Below are 17,745 nucleotides of genomic sequence, written 5' to 3'. Positions count from 1 at the left end.
TATGAGGAAAATGAACGGGGAATCATTTCCTGGGCCCTGGTAGGGGGCGGGACTGCGACGCTCTATAAGAACGACAGTGTGTTGTGTGTTTCTGCTCAGGTCGTGTATATAAGAATATAAGAACGACAGTGTGTTGTGTGTTTCTGCTCAGGTCTTGTGTATATAAGAACGACAGTGTGTTGTGTGTCTCTGCTCAGGTCTTGTGTATATAAGAACTGTGTTGTGTGTTTCTGCTCAGGTCGTGTATATAAGAACGACAGTGTGTTGTGTGTTTCTGCTCAGGTCTTGTGTATATAAGAACTGTGTTGTGTGTTTCTGCTCAGGTCGTGTATATAAGAACGACAGTGTGTTGTGTGTTTCTGCTCAGGCCTTGTGTATATAAGAACTGTGTTGTGTGTTTCTGCTCAGGTTGTGTATATAAGAACGACAGTGTGTTGTGTGTTTCTGCTCAGGTCGTGTATATAAGAATATAAGAACGACAGTGTGTTGTGTGTTTCTGCTCAGGTCTTGTGTATATAAGAACTGTGTTGTGTGTTTCTGCTACAGGTCTTGTATATATAAGAACGACAGTGTGTTGTGTGTTTCTGCCCAGGTCTTGTGTATATAAGAACTGTGTTGTGTGTTTCTGCTACAGGCCTTGTGTATATAAGAACGACAGTGTGTTGTGTGTTTCTGCTCAGGCCTTGTGTATATAAGAACTGTGTTGTGTGTTTCTGCTCAGGTCTTGTGTATATAAGAACTGTGTTGTGTGTTTCTGCTACAGGCCTTGTGTATATAAGAACTGTGTTGTGTGTTTCTGCTACAGGCCTTGTGTATATAAGAACTGTGTTGTGTGTTTCTGCTACAGGCCTTGTGTATATAAGAACTGTGTTGTGTGTTTCTGCTCAGGTCTTGTGTATATAAGAACTGTGTTGTGTGTTTCTGCTCAGGTCTTGTGTATATAAGAACTGTGTTGTGTGTTTCTGCTACAGGCCTTGTGTATATAAGAACTGTGTTGTGTGTTTCTGCCCAGGTCTTGTGTATATAAGAACGACCAAGCGGTGAAGGAAAACCCCAGCAAAGCTCTACAGGAGGAGGAGCCGTGTCCACGCTTCGCCCACCAGCTGGTCTACGACGAGATGCACAAGGTGACCAACAGAGACACAGGGTGGTTTTTGGCGGCACATTTTGATTTTAGTTTTAGTCATAGTCTCTTGAATAGTTTTCCATTTGGTTTTAGTCACATTTTAGTCACCTGGAATGTTTTAGTGTTTAGTCTAGTTTTAGTCGACTAAATATTGTACGATTTTAGTCGACTAAATCTACAGTTGATTTAGTTGAACAACATGTATTTTTGGCGGGCCTTGATGGCGTCGTAGCGCGACACGTTGCTATTTTCAGCATGCAACTAATTGTAAAATGACTTATACTGGATCTCTTGTCCACTAGTCCCTTCCTAACATTTTAGTCTAGTTTTTATTTGTTGACGAAATTGTCGGTATATTTAGTCTTAGTTTTTTGTCATCGTAGCTTAGTTTCGCGACCTTATTCTTTCGGTCATGACCCACACTTCATGACCATAGGTGAGAGTAGGAACACTTCATGACCATAGGTGAGAGTAGGAACGATGATCGGTCGGTAGACAGAGAGCTTTGCCTTCTGGCTCAACTCTCTTTTCGTCACAACAGTGCGGTACAGTGACTGCAATACCGCCCCTGCCACTCCGCTCAGTGGTTCAATATTTCCGAAACAACACACAGACGTAGGGTGTTCAATAGCACTGTTTTTATACAATAAAAAAATCTAAAACGTAAAAGTACACACAGACAAGACGGACAAGATTAGCTTAGCATGCACTCATTCAACATCCTTCCTGTGTAAAAGCAAAGCAAAGTTCTTTGTTTACCCAGGGTGAATGGACTAAGCTCGAGATGCTTGTTTACAGCCAGACCCTGCTCATAGAACATTTCATGGTAGGGGTTCAATGCCTTGCTCAAGGGCACTTCAGCGGTGGTAATTTTTAACGTGCCGGTCTGGGGATTCGAACTGGTGACCTTCCGATAACAAGACCGCTCCGCAAACCGTTCGGCCACCGCTGCCTGTCCAGGTGCACTACCTGTTTAATGCACTCATTCAACGTCCTTCCTGTGTCCAGGTGCACTACCTGTTTGGCGGCAACCCGGGGAAGTCGTGCTCTCCCAAGATGCGTCTGGACGACTTCTGGTCCCTCAAACTGTGCCGGCCCTCCAAGGAATACCTCCTACGCCACTGTCGATACCTCATCAGGAAATACAGGTGAATACCTCCTCCGCCACTGTCGATACCTCATCAGGAAATACAGGTATACCTCCTACGCCACTGTCGATACCTCATCAGGAAATACAGGTGAATACCTCCCACGCCACTGTCGATACCTCATCAGGAAATACAGGTGAATACCTCCTACGCCACTGTCGATACCTCATCAGGAAATACAGGTGAATACCTCCTACGCCACTGTCGATACCTCATCAGGAAATACAGGTGAATACCTCCTCCGCCACTGTCGATACCTCATCAGGAAATACAGGTATACCTCCTACGCCACTGTCGATACCTCATCAGGAAATACAGGTGAATACCTCCTACGCCACTGTTGATACCTCATCAGGAAATACAGGTATACCTCCTACGCCACTGTCGATACCTCATCAGGAAATACAGGTGAATACCTCCCACGCCACTGTCGATACCTCATCAGGAAATACAGGTGAATACCTCCCACGCCACTGTCGATACCTCATCAGGAAATACAGGTGAATACCTCCTACGCCACTGTCGATACCTCATCAGGAAATACAGGTGAATACCTCCTCCGCCACTGTCGATACCTCATCAGGAAATACAGGTGAATACCTCCTACGCCACTGTCGATACCTCATCAGGAAATACAGGTGTATACCTCCTACGCCACTGTCGATACCTCATCAGGAAATACAGGTGAGGAATACCTCCTACGCCACTGTCGATACCTCATCAGGAAATACAGGTATACCTCCTACGCCACTGTCGATACCTCATCAGGAAATACAGGTGAATACCTCCTACGCCACTGTCGATACCTCATCAGGAAATACAGGTGAATACCTCCTACGCCACTGTCGATACCTCATCAGGAAATACAGGTATACCTCCTACGCCACTGTCGATACCTCATCAGGAAATACAGGTGAATACCTCCTACGCCACTGTCGATACCTCATCAGGAAATACAGGTGAATACCTCCCACGCCACTGTCGATACCTCATCAGGAAATACAGGTGAATACCTCCCACGCCACTGTCGATACCTCATCAGGAAATACAGGTATACCTCCTACGCCACTGTCGATACCTCATCAGGAAATACAGGTGAATACCTCCCACGCCACTGTCGATACCTCATCAGGAAATACAGGTGAATACCTCCCACGCCACTGTCGATACCTCATCAGGAAATACAGGTGAATACCTCCTACGCCACTGTCGATACCTCATCAGGAAATACAGGTATACCTCCTCCGCCACTGTCGATACCTCATCAGGAAATACAAGTATACCTCCTCCGCCACTGTCGATACCTCATCAGGAAATACAGGTGAATACCTCCTATGCCACTGTCGATACCTCATCAGGAAATACAGGTGAATACCTCCTACGCCACTGTCGATACCTCATCAGGAAATACAGGTATACCTCCTACGCCACTGTCGATACCTCATCAGGAAATACAGGTGAATACCTCCTCCGCCACTGTCGATACCTCATCAGGAAATACAGGTGAATACCTCCTACGCCACTGTCGATACCTCATTAGGAAATACAGGTGAATACCTCCTACGCCACTGTCGATACCTCATCAGGAAATACAGGTGAATACCTCCTACGCCACTGTCGATACCTCATCAGGAAATACAGGTGAATACCTCCTCCGCCACTGTCGATACCTCATCAGGAAATACAGGTGAATACCTCCTACGCCACTGTCGATACCTCATCAGGAAATACAGGTGAATACCTCCTACACCTCTGTCGATACCTCATCAGGAAATACAGGTGAATACCTCCTACGCCACTGTCGATACCTCATCAGGAAATACAGGTATACCTCCTACGCCACTGTCGATACCTCATCAGGAAATACAGGTGAATACCTCCTACGCCACTGTCGATACCTCATCAGGAAATACAGGTGTGCTATTCCAGCAATTCTCAACGGCTGGGGAGGGACCCCCGGAAATGCTTTGGCCGCCATGTCTCGGGACATGGACCCAATACAAACTGACTGCAAAAATAATCATTAATAATAGAGGAATATATATCATAAATAAATACTGAAACCAGATATAATCATTAAGTAAAGTGTATGCATGTACTCTTAGTGCGGCGGATAACCAAACCAATTGTGCATTTTATGACTAAAGCATGAAACTTTCAGCATATCATCTACACACCCCAAGGTTTGATTTCAGACGTGGAACCACTTTCTGACTGACCTCTGGTGACCTTGAGGGGTCATTGACCTCAGAATTGCATTTTTGCACGTTTTGCTCCATTATTTTCCACTATAATAATTGATTATGTTTGTTAAATGGAAGTTTTGTTCTAATGAATGACAACTTAAACCCCAATAGTCTACAGAAATGGTGAATCATGTCAACTTTTATGATATAAATGTTATGACATTGTTATAACATTAAAAACATCTAGGAGAGAGATTGTGCGGAGAGAGATAGAGTTAAGGTTAAGCTCATATATGGAAGGTATTGTGCATGTTATGACTAAAGCATGACACTTTCTACAGTGTTTCTATATACCATGAAGTTTGTTTTTAGATGTGGAAACACTTCTGAATTTACATCTGGAACTTGTCAGAGGCTGTACACATTTCGAGCTGTCAAACCATGTTGTAAACCGCCATAGGGCCCATGTTAAACCCAGAAATGTTGTTTCCTTTAAACTTTTATTAAAATGTCATCTATAGGCTAGCAGACGAGACTAAGATTGTTTGCTAAAAGTTATATGTTGGACAATTTGAGGAATTAGCATAATGAGCAAATCAATTGCTTAATGAGCAACTTAACTGGAAATGGCTATCATTTTGCATCCAGTTAACTTCGAAAGGTGACTTAAGAGTCAAAGTCTATGTTTGTGATATCCAGAAATTAATCTGCTGTTATGGTGAAGTCATGCACCCTTTCTTCATTAGCATAATTGGCATAAATTATAACATAGGTACAAATTAGGAATTAGCTATACAGTATTATTGCTTTTAGTCAACATATCAAGGTTGTTTTAGAGTCTACATCTATATTATGTTGATACATAAATTAATCTCTTGCCATAACTAAATTATGTTCCTCATTTGCATAATTTGCATAAAGTATATAATAATTCGTCCCAAACCAGGAAATAGTAATATTTTAACTTAATCATTTAGAAAGGTGCTTTTAGAGACTATGGGCTGTATTTTGCGTGTCTTAAGTACCAGGTCTATTACATAACTTAAGACCTGGAGGCGTGATCAATGCCATTTGGCTATTCTGAGTGGCCAAAGAGCATTGACCACGCCTCCAGGTCTTAAGGTAAGTAATAAGACCTGGTACTTAAGACACGCAAAATACAGCCCTATAAGTATAAACCATTAAAAAGTAAATTGTCTGGATCGGTGTCCATTTATCGATTGATTTTGTCCACCTTCTCACCTGATCCCATGCTCACCTAAGAAATCACTAAAGAGCTTTTCCATGAAGTATGCACACCACACTGGACCTCAAGCTCTAGGCCTATTTTATGCCTTTTTATTATGTCTAATACAGTGGAGTGACGGAGCAGCAGTGGCTCATGAGGTAGATCGGACATCTTGGAATCTGAAAGTACGACATGATGCACACTCTGATGGCATTCATTGGCTGCATTGGAACATTGATGAACATGTCTGTGATAAAAGTAGGCATCGAGTGTTATCAGATGCTTGTGCTTGTCCTCCTTCCTGTTGTATGTGAATGTGATACTGTCTCCTTACTCTCCTACCCCGTGAGAAAGTACCATGCCTAGTCTCAATACAGTTCCTGTTGGAACTTCTACATCCCATTCACAAGAAGGATGGCCATAGCTGAATGGAACACCTGGGAAATTCCAGGCCCCGGCAATGTGTCGAGGTATACATAGCAAGACCCTTAATCCCCAACTACCCCCTGACCTCAAAGGTCTGATGGCCTTGAGCAGCAATAACCTAATTGAAGCAGAAAACTGAATTTTCCAATATGATTAATATAAGGTCTAATACACAAAGATGAAGACAAAGAAGATGCAGAGGCTGAAGGGAATGAGGAGAGAGATGATGGAGATAGTGGAAAAATACCATTGAGTCTGTGAGGTTGTGGTTCACTAATGCTCATTATGATACATTTTTTGTCCACTCAGTCTGTGTCTCAGAGTAGGGCTGTGGACAGTTCAGAGACTTGCCTACCGGTGACATTGTCGGTAGGCAGGTTTGTTCATTTCGAACATTTAAATGTTTTAATTTGATTTTGTATTAATGTGAGAACAATGACTTCTATAATAGCTAACTTTCCAAAAATATAAAGTCTTCAGTTTATATTAGCTTGGATTCTCCATCGATGTCACTGGTAGCAAGTGTTATGACAGAAATGGTACCATATTATCTCCCAACATCTCCTTAAACTCCTGCCACCTGGTAGGAGGTTTAAGAGTATCCAGTCACTCCCCCTAAAACATATGAACCCTGAACCCTCGCCATATACTGCCCCAAAACCAAAATCATGAGATGAATAGGGCATACAATATAGCAGTGGCAGCCATTTGCGGGTTCGTTTCAGACCCCATTGTTTTTTTCCCATGAAGATTTCTACAAATATTTATATAAAAAAATAATAAGCCTATAGAATCAAGCCATCCAGGACCCTACTGAATCATGACGATAAAACATTTGATTATGTGATGTATATCCTTTGTTTTGAGGTTTTTACATTTTTTTTTCACAGAATCAAATGTGTTCTGGTCATTAATTACCAGGATCCTGGATGGCTTGATTACATAGGCTTAGAATAATTGATTGTTTGTAAATCTCTATATGTGAAAAATGAATGGGGTCTGGATGGATGGAACCAGAAAATGGCCACCACTGCTATGCCCTATAGCACCTTTGAATATACTGTAAGGATATTGGATATAAAAACCAAACAAACTCATCAATCAAGTCTTTCTGTATTTTTTTCTTCCCTAACTTCATTAAAAAAAATGAAGACCAATACAATAATGTTAAAATAACGACAACTATCTCTTCTGTGGTTCTTGTCATGTTTTACTCTTCGCTGCCACAAGCTCCTGTGCAGCTTTCTTGGCTTTGACCATCTCCTTATACCTCTTCATACAGTCCTTTTTGTAGCTAGCACTGTAGAAAGTGTCATGCTTTAGTCATAACATGCACAATACCTTCCATATATGAGCTTAAAGATGGAGTGCCACAATCTTTGCATTTCTTCCAGTTTTTCATGTGTCTATGAGGTGACAGTACTTCATTAGACACCCTGGAGTCGTTTTTATGTGCAATGGTGTATTAACTTTGTATTTAGGGTTTTTCCTGGAGGCTGAACCGTTGGCAGTCAAAAGGGCCAATGAAATAAACAGTAATATAGTGACATCACACTATCAGCCCCTCCCCTAACCCCTCCCCCTTTATCATACAACTACAGCTGTGGGTGCGGCTTCAGTTCAGGTGGATCACCACCCATCACCACCCACCAGGCAAACCAGGCATACTTAATGAACTGGTGGGCGTGTCCACATAATAGCATGATGAACAAATACTGTACACTTTTTGGAGAAAGTTCTTCCTCCTAATATTATAATAATACCTGATGATCATGTTTTAGGGTGGAAAGAAATCGTGACACTCCATCTTTAACCGCCGCACTCTCTCTCTCCGCACAATCTCTCTCCTAGATGTTTTTAATGTTATAACAATGTCATAACATTTATATCATAAAAGTTAACATGATTCACCATTTCTGTAGACTATTGGGGTTTAAGTTGTCATTCATTAGAACAAAACTTCCATTTAATAAACCTAATAAATGATTATAGTGGAAAATAATGGAGCAAAACGTGCAAAAATGCAATTCTGAGGTCAATGACCTCTCAAGGTCACCAGAGGTCAGTCTGAAAGTGGTTCCACGTCTGAAATCAAACCTTGGGGTGTGTAGATGATATGCTGAAAGTTTCATGCTTTAGTCATAAAATGCACAATACCTTCCATATATGAGCTTAACCGCCGCACTATCTGTACTATGTAAACTCTTCATTTCCATTTTCCAGCCATTCACTTTTTTTTTTTTTATATAATTTGGGGACCCCCCAAAATGATTTGGCCCAGGGGTTGAGAACCCCTGTGCTCTTCCACCAGTCTGATCAGGCCCTACTGAACTCCAAATGGGTTGACAGCGCTGCCAGGATAAGAATTGTTTGACATTTACTGCCCTCTAGTGTTCGGTTGTTGGAACCGCAGCCCAGTTTCCATGCCTTTAACCCCCAACACTCTTGATCTTCTTTTTTTATGATCAAAGTTTCTTTATTAACATTTTCAAATCACATATGGGTCAAATAAAAAGTAACTAAATGAGTATTTTTACCCGAAAGAGCCACAACCCTGGTGTATCGTACCATTAACCCATTTTGACCTGAGGACGATTCTACAAATGTCTTCTAAATCCTGACAGTTTCCTGAAAAACCTCATGTTTCTATGTCAGTCGTTCTCAAAGTTTTTCATGCCCAGGACCCTCAAAATTATCTGTATTTGGCTGCAGACCCCCATCTGAAAATACGTTGTTCCAGGGACCCCCCCCCCCCCCCAGAAGTAAAGAGTTGAGTTAAAAACGTTCACTCTGAAAGAATATATATATATACACAAAAGGCAGATACATAATAATGTAATATTAAAAACAAATTACAGTAGGGTCAGTATTATGAGTTATTAAGTTGCCAAATGGTGTAAAATGTCAAAGCACCAGCGTACAGTCTTGTGGTAATTTTTTAACACTCTTGATCTTCTGACATTTACAGTTAGTTGATGTGTTTCTTTTTCTTCTTTGTTCTAGGTTTGAGGAGAAGGCCCAGTCGGAACCACTGAACGCCCTGAAGTACCTGCAGAATGACCTCTCTCTGACCGTGGACCACAACGACCCCGAGGAGACCAAGGAGGTAGGGGAGATATGGTAGCATTAGTTTGGCCCGACATGTTGCCTATTTATTTTTAACCCATTTTGACCTGAGATTTTTCTGAAAAAGCTATGTTTCTATGTCAGTCGTCAGTCATTTTTCAAAAATAGCAGACCTACAAGCTCGTAGCGCGCCACTCGGTGGCGCGCTATGAGCTTGTAGATCTGCTATTTTTCAATAGCTACAGCATAACATAATGCTAAAACCAAAAGGGGTTCCCGCCCAAAATGGGTTAACCTTTATTTAACCCATTTTGGGCGGGAACCCCTTTTGGTGTTTTAAGCATTCGGTTATACTTTAGCTATTGGAAAAATAGCAGATCTACAAGCTCATAGCGCGCCACTCGGTGGCGCGCTACGAGCTTGTAGGTCTGCTATTTTTTGAAAAATATGTGGCACAAATCTTTGAATATATATATTTCAGAGCGAAAATTTTTTATTAAAATATTGGCTTCTGGGGGGTCCCTGGAACTACATATTTTGAGATGGGGGGTCCGTGGCCCAATAGAGATAATTCTGGGGGTCCTTGACATGAAAAAGGTTGAGCACCACTGACATAGAAACATGGGTTTTTCAGAAAAATGTTAGGATTTAGAAGACTTTTTTTTTTATCGACCTCAGTCCAAAATGGGTTAACCAGTAAAAACACATTGAGACGGAGTCTCTTTTACAAGTGTGAACTGGCCAAGAGGCAGAAACAAAATTACACTTCAATGCTACCATAGTACAGGTCACAATGCTACCATAGTACAGGTCACAATGCTACCATAGTACAGGTCACAATGCTACCATAGTACAGGTCACAATGCTACCATAGTACAGGTCACAATGCTACCATAGTACAGGTCACAATGCTACCATAGTACAGGTCACAATGCTACCATAGTACAGGTCACAATGCTACCATAGTACAGGTCACAATGCTACCATAGTACAGGTCACAATGCTACCATAGTACAGGTCACAATGCTACCATAGTACAGGTCACAATGCTACCATAGTACAGGTCACAATGCTACCATAGTACAGGTCACAATGCTACCATAGTACAGGTCACAATGCTACCATAGTACAGGTCACAATGCTACCATAGTACAGGTCACAATGCTACCATAGTACAGGTCAAATTTACACAACAGCCAAATAATACATCCATGACATACCTCAAGAAACCTATACAAAGTATACAGCAAATCTCCAACAATGGTACACTAACAATGACTGGGCGCAAGAAATTGTGCACCGAGTATTATTAGTACTATGCAAAGGCTAATAGCCTACATGTCCGAACATGTGCAGGTATTGGACTGTACATTTAAGATGACTCTTTTGGTGTGGAGTTTGCATGTTCTCCCCGTGTCCCCTAGGGTAGGTACCCTCACAAAAACATGCAGTAATCCTGGTCTCTAAAACTACCTCCCCTGGCCAGCCGGGGCACCTGATGGAGGGGAAAGGAACTGGTTGGAATAACGTGTTCCTTCCACGCTCTACGTCCGGCCAGGGAAACTCCCCCCGTCAGGTGAAAAGAAGCAGCTTGGACTCCTCATGCATAGAAGGAGGCATGAGGTTAGTCTGCTGCCCCCCCAGGTTGGCAGAGGAAGTGTAGCGCCCAGGATTACATTAGATAATTGGCACTGAGTGAAAAAACTGGGTTGCAAAATCGTGGCATAAAACTTTTGAATTAAGATGACTCTTTTGAAACTTCTCAAAGGCACTTTTGAGGCCAGTTTTAGTCTGGATTGCAGGTCATTCCACGACCAGCCTGATGCTGCGTTCACACTCGCAGATACAAAAGATTACAAAGCAGAGCATAATATCTGTCAACGGGTTTGTTGACGTCATCGACGTGCGTTGGCAAGCAAGAAAAAAAAAAACAAGATAAAAAGGAGAATAAACCCTGGGGTTAAAAAGAACATGGCACTAAGCGGACAGAAATAATTTATCCCCACCACCCACTCCTTGTAGATTCTGTAGCAGCTACAAACCTCGGATGCAGCTTTGAATCTTGATATCGTTGACTTACATTGTAGCTTTGTGTCTATATCTACTGTACCACTGTGAACATACTGTAGCACAACAGCATGTCCAGACCGGCTTTTAACCCATTTTGATCTACAAGCTCGTAGCGCGCCACCGAGTGGCGCGCTACGAGCTTGTAGGTCTGCTATTTTGCTAAAATCGTGAAAATGTAGTGCAAAGCTTTCAATATATTCTTTCAGAGCCAACGTTTTTAACTCAAATCTTTGCTTCCTGGGGGGGTCCCTGGAACAACATATTTTCTGATGGGGGTCGGCGGCTAAATACATATATTTTTGGGGGTCCTTGACAAGAACCACTGCTATAGAAACATGAGGTTTTTCAGAAAATTGTCATGATTTAGAAGTATAGACATTTTTTTAAAGTCAGGACTAAATGTGTTAATAAAAAAAACTTAATCCAGGAGGGGAATTCAGTCGTGAACGGCTTGTGGTGGAACTGCTTAGTCACTGCCGTTGAGTGTGAATCAATTGAGATGTGATTGTGTGTTCACTGTGTGTTCCAGTTCCAGCTCCTGCCCTCGGCCCTGTTCAAGTCCAGCTCTGACTTCATCCCTCTGGGTATGTCTGCATCCTATCCTTCCAGCTTCACGGCTAAATCTAATTTAACTGTCTGATACGGCATTTATTCAGTATAAACACATTATGTAAGAAGTCCTTGTTCTTTTATCCCATGGGTCCTTTTTTGCACCGTTTCCTGACGTTTAACTATCTGTGGGAACACACCTTCCTGTTGGAATGGAGTTGTAAGAATCCTCCACCCACTCTGTCTTTCTCTCATTCCATTTCTCTGTCTCCCCTTTGTCTGTTTTTCTTTCCTTTCTGCACATCTCCTTTTCTCTGTCTCTCTCTGTCTCACTGCCTCCACACCTCCTTTTCTCTGTCTCTCTCTGTCTCACTGCCTCCACATCTCCCTCTTCTCTGTCTCTCTCTGTCTCACTGCCTCCACATCTCCTTTTTCTCTGTCTCTCTCTGTCTCACTGCCTCCACACCTCCCCTCTTCTCTGTCTCACTGCCTCCACACCTCCCCTCTTCTCTGTCTCTCTCTGTCTCACTGCCTCCACACCTCCTTTTCTCTGTCTCTCTCTCTGTCTCACTGCCTCCTCATCTCCCTCTTCTCTGTCTCACTGCCTCCACACCTCCTTTTTCTCTGTCTCTCTCTGTCTCACTGCCTCCACACCTCCTTTTTCTCTGTCTCTCTCTGTCTCACTGCCTCCACACCTCCCTCTTCTCTGTCTCTCTCTGTCTCACTGCCTCCACACCTCCTTTTTCTCTGTCTCTCTCTGTCTCACTGCCTCCACATCTCCTTTTCTCTGTCTCTCTCTCTGTCTCACTGCCTCCACACCTCCTTTTTCTCTGTCTCTCTCTGTCTCACTGCCTCCACACCTCCCTTTTCTCTGTCTCTCTCTGTCTCACTGCCTCCACACCTCCCTTTTCTCTCTCTCTCTGTCTCACTGCCTCCACACCTCCTTTTCTCTGTCTCTCTGTCTCACTGCCTCCACACCTCCCTTTTCTCTCTCTCTCTGTCTCACTGCCTCCACACCTCCCTTTTCTCTCTCTCTCTGTCTCACTGCCTCCACACCTCCTTTTCTCTGTCTCTCTCTGTCTCACTGCCTCCACACCTCCTTTTCTCTGTCTCTCTCTCTGTCTCACTGCCTCCACACCTCCCTTTTCTCTCTCTCTCTGTCTCACTGCCTCCACACCTCCTTTTCTCTGTCTCTCTCTCTGTCTCACTGCCTCCACATCTCCCTTTTCTCTGTCTCTCTCTGTCTCACTGCCTCCACATCTCCCTTTTCTCTCTCTCTCTGTCTCACTGCCTCCACACCTCCTTTTCTCTGTCTCTCTCTCTGTCTCACTGCCTCCACATCTCCCTTTTCTCTCTCTCTCTGTCTCACTGCCTCCACATCTCCCTTTTCTCTCTCTCTCTGTCTCACTGCCTCCACACCTCCTTTTCTCTGTCTCTCTCTGTCTCACTGCCTCCACACCTCCCTTTTCTCTGTCTCTCTCTGTCTCACTGCCTCCACATCTCCCTTTTCTCTGTCTCTCTCTGTCTCACTGCCTCCACACCTCCCTTTTCTCTGTCTCTCTCTGTCTCACTGCCTCCACATCTCCCTTTTCTCTGTCTCTCTCTGTCTCACTGCCTCCACACCTCCTTTTCTCTGTCTCTCTCTCTGTCTCACTGCCTCCACATCTCCCTTTTCTCTGTCTCTCTCTGTCTCACTGCCTCCACACCTCCTTTTCTCTGTCTCTCTCTGTCTCACTGCCTCCACACCTCCCTTTTCTCTGTCTCTCTCTGTCTCACTGCCTCCACACCTCCTTTTCTCTGTCTCTCTCTGTCTCACTGCCTCCACACCTCCTTTTCTCTGTCTCTCTCTGTCTCACTGCCTCCACACCTCCCTCTTCTCTGTCTCACTGCCTCCACACCTCCTTTTTCTCTGTCTCTCTCTGTCTCACTGCCTCCACACCTCCCTTTTCTCTGTCTCTCTCTGTCTCACTGCCTCCACACCTCCTTTTCTCTGTCTCTCTCTGTCTCACTGCCTCCACACCTCCTTTTTCTCTGTCTCTCTCTCTGTCTCACTGCCTCCACACCTCCTTTTCTCTGTCTCTCTCTGTCTCACTGCCTCCACACCTCCTTTTTCTCTGTCTCTCTCTGTCTCACTGCCTCCACACCTCCTTTTTCTCTGTCTCTCTCTGTCTCACTGCCTCCACACCTCCTTTTCTCTGTCTCTCTCTCTGTCTCACTGCCTCCACATCTCCTTGTCTCTGGTCTCTCTCTGTCTCACTGCCTCCACATCTCCCTCTTCTCTGTCTCTCTCTGTCTCACTGTCTCCACATCTCCTTGTCTCTGTCTCTCTCTCTGTCTCACTGCCTCCACACCTCCTTTTCTCTGTCTCTCTCTGTCTCACTGCCTCCACATCTCCTTTTCTCTGGTCTCTCTCTGTCTCACTGCCTCCACATCTCCCTCTTCTCTGTCTCTCTCTGTCTCACTGCCTCCACATCTCCCTCTTCTCTGTCTCTCTCTGTCTCACTGCCTCCACACCTCCTCTTCTCTGTCTCTCTCTGTCTCACTGCCTCCACATCTCCTTTTCTCTGGTCTCTCTCTGTCTCACTGCCTCCACATCTCCCTCTTCTCTGTCTCTCTCTGTCTCACTGCCTCCACATCTCCTTGTCTCTGTCTCTCTCTCTGTCTCACTGCCTCCACACCTCCTTTTCTCTGTCTCTCTCTGTCTCACTGCCTCCACATCTCTCCCTCTTCTCTGTCTCTCTCTCTGTCTCACTGCATCCACACCTCCCTTTTCTCTGTCTCTCTCTCTGTCTCACTGCCTCCACACCTCCTTTTCTCTGTCTCTCTCTCTGTCTCACTGCCTCCACACCTCCTTTTCTCTGTCTCTCTCTCTGTCTCACTGCCTCCACACCTCCTTTTCTCTGTCTCTCTCTCTGTCTCACTGCCTCCACATCTCCTTTTCTCTGTCTCTCTCTCTGTCTCACTGCCTCCACATCTCCTTTTCTCTGTCTCTCTCTCTGTCTCACTGCCTCCACATCTCCCTTTTCTCTGTCTCTCTCTGTCTCACTGCCTCCACGTCTCCTTTTCTCTGTCTCTCTCTCTGTCTCACTGCCTCCACATCTCCTTTTCTCTGTCTCTCTCTCTGTCTCACTGCCTCCACATCTCCCTTTTCTCTGTCTCTCTCTGTCTCACTGCCTCCACGTCTCCTTTTCTCTGTCTCTCTCTGTCTCACTGCCTCCACATCTCCCTTTTCTCTGTCTCTCTCTCTGTCTCACTGCCTCCACACCTCCTTTTCTCTGTCTCTCTCTGTCTCACTGCCTCCACACCTCCCTTTTCTCTGTCTCTCTCTCTGTCTCACTGCCTCCACACCTCCCTTTTCTCTGTCTCTCTCTCTGTCTCACTGCCTCCACACCTCCCTTTTCTCTGTCTCTCTCTGTCTCACTGCCTCCACACCTCCCTTTTCTCTGTCTCTCTCTCTGTCTCACTGCCTCCACACCTCCCCTTTCTCTGTCTCTCTCTCTGTCTCACTGCCTCCACATCTCCCTTTTCTCTGGTCTCTCTCTGTCTCACTGCCTCCACATCTCCCTTTTCTCTGTCTCTCTCTGTCTCACTGCCTCCACACCTCCCCTTTCTCTGTCTCTCTCTCTGTCTCACTGCCTCCACATCTGTCCTTTTCTCTGTCTCTCTCTGTCTCACTGCCTCCACACCTCCCTTTTCTCTGTCTCTCTCTGTCTCACTGCCTCCACATCTGTCCTTTTCTCTGTCTCTCTCTGTCTCACTGCCTCCACATCTCCCTTTTCTCTGTCTCTCTCTGTCTCACTGCCTCCACATCTGTCCTTTTCTCTGTCTCTCTCTGTCTCACTGCCTCCACACCTCCCTTTTCTCTGTCTCTCTCTGTCTCACTGCTTCCACACCTCCCTTTTCTCTGTCTCTCTCTCTGTCTCACTGCCTCCACATCTCCTTTTCTCTGTCTCTCTCTGTCTCACTGCCTCCACATCTCCTTTTCTCTGTCTCTCTCTGTCTCACTGCCTCCACACCTCCTTTTCTCTGTCTCTCTCTGTCTCACTGCCTCCACATCTCCTTTTCTCTGTCTCTCTCTGTCTCACTGCCTCCACACCTCCTTTTCTCTGTCTCTCTCTGTCTCACTGCCTCCACACCTCCCTCTTCTCTGTCTCTCTCTCTGTCTCACTGCCTCCACACCTCCTTTTCTCTGTCTCTCTCTGTCTCACTGCCTCCACACCTCCCTCTTCTCTGTCTCTCTCTCTGTCTCACTGCCTCCACACCTCCTTTTCTCTGTCTCTCTCTGTCTCACTGCCTCCACACCTCCTTTTCTCTGTCTCTCTCTGTCTCACTGCCTCCACACCTCCTTTTCTCTGTCTCTCTCTGTCTCACTGCTTCCACACCTCCCTTTTCTCTGTCTCTCTCTCTCTGTCTCACTGCCTCCACACCTCCCTTTTCTCTGTCTCTCTCTGTCTCACTGCCTCCACACCTCCCTCTTCTCTGTCTCTCTCTGTCTCACTGCCTCCACACCTCCCTTTTCTCTGTCTCTCTCTCTGTCTCACTGCCTCCTCATCTCTCCTTTTCTCTGTCTCTCTCTGTCTCCACATCTCCTTTTCTCTGTCTCTCTCTGTCTCACTGCCTCCACACCTCCTCTTCTCTGTCTCTCTCTGTCTCACTGCCTCCACACCTCCCTTTTCTCTGTCTCTCTCTGTCTCACTGCCTCCACATCTGTCCTTTTCTCTGTCTCTCTCTCTGTCTCACTGCCTCCACATCTCTCCTCTTCTCTGTCTCTCTCTGTCTCACTGCCTCCACATCTCCTTTTCTCTGTCTCTCTCTCTGTCTCACTGCCTCCACACCTCCCTTTCTCTGTCTCTCTCTGTCTCACTGCCTCCACACCTCCTTTTCTCTGTCTCTCTCTGTCTCACTGCCTCCACATCTCCTTTTCTCTGTCTCTCTCTCTGTCTCACTGCCTCCACATCTCCCTTTCTCTGTCTCTCTCTCTGTCTCACTGCCTCCACACCTCCTTTTCTCTGTCTCTCTCTGTCTCACTGCCTCCACATCTCCCTTTCTCTGTCTCTCTCTCTGTCTCACTGCCTCCACACCTCCTTTTCTCTGTCTCTCTCTGTCTCACTGCCTCCACATCTCCTTTTCTCTGTCTCTCTCTCTGTCTCACTGCCTCCACATCTCCCTTTTCTGTCTCTCTCTGTCTCACTGCTTCCACATCTCCTTTTCTCTGTCTCTCTCTCTGTCTCACTGCCTCCACATCTCCCTTTTCTGTCTCTCTCTCTGTCTCACTGCTTCCACATCTCCTTTTCTCTGTCTCTCTCTGTCTCACTGCCTCCACATCTCCCTCTTCTCTGTCTCTCTCTGTCTCACTGCCTCCACATCTCCTTTTCTCTGTCTCTCTCTCTGTCTCACTGCCTCCACACCTCCTTTTCTCTGTCTCTCTCTGTCTCACTGCCTCCACACCTCCTTTTCTCTGTCTCTCTCTGTCTCACTGCCTCCACATCTCCTTTTCTCTGTCTCTCTCTCTGTCTCACTGCCTCCACACCTCCTTTTCTCTGTCTCTCTCTGTCTCACTGCCTCCACACCTCCTTTTCTCTGTCTCTCTCTGTCTCACTGCCTCCACACCTCCCTTTTCTCTGTCTCTCTCTGTCTCACTGCCTCCACATCTCCTTTTCTCTGTCTCTCTCTCTGTCTCACTGCCTCCACACCTCCTTTTCTCTGTCTCTCTCTGTCTCACTGCCTCCACACCTCCTTTTCTCTGTCTCTCTCTGTCTCACTGCCTCCACATCTCCCTTTTCTCTGTCTCTCTCTGTCTCACTGCCTCCACATCTCCCTTTTCTCTGTCTCTCTCTGTCTCACTGCCTCCACATCTCCTTTTCTCTGTCTCTCTGTCTCACTGCCTCCACATCTCCTTTTCTATGTCTCTCTCTGTCTCACTGCCTCCACATCTCCTTTTCTCTG

The 17,745-nt window shown here is 45.3% G+C and overlaps 1 protein-coding gene across 1 annotated transcript in view; it reads left to right on the top strand.

Annotated features, from left to right (window-relative positions):
- Nucleotides 1-17,745, top strand: part of mkln1 (muskelin 1, intracellular mediator containing kelch motifs) — a gene marked incomplete at its 5' end in the record, with an annotated part of 44,774 nt that overhangs the window by 20,684 nt on the left and 6,345 nt on the right. Inside the window, 4 exons of the mRNA XM_079494150.1 lie at nucleotides 1,013-1,127; nucleotides 2,135-2,274; nucleotides 9,118-9,220; nucleotides 11,780-11,834. Coding sequence (XP_079350276.1) covers nucleotides 1,013-1,127; nucleotides 2,135-2,274; nucleotides 9,118-9,220; nucleotides 11,780-11,834 — 413 coding nt within the window. The remainder of the gene's footprint in view (nucleotides 1-1,012; nucleotides 1,128-2,134; nucleotides 2,275-9,117; nucleotides 9,221-11,779; nucleotides 11,835-17,745) is intronic.

Source organism: Electrona antarctica, assembly GCF_951216825.1.
Source record: "Electrona antarctica genome assembly, chromosome: 23".
NCBI classification, from domain to species: Eukaryota; Metazoa; Chordata; class Actinopteri; order Myctophiformes; family Myctophidae; genus Electrona; species Electrona antarctica.
This window is presented reverse-complemented; position numbering and strand designations above follow the sequence as displayed.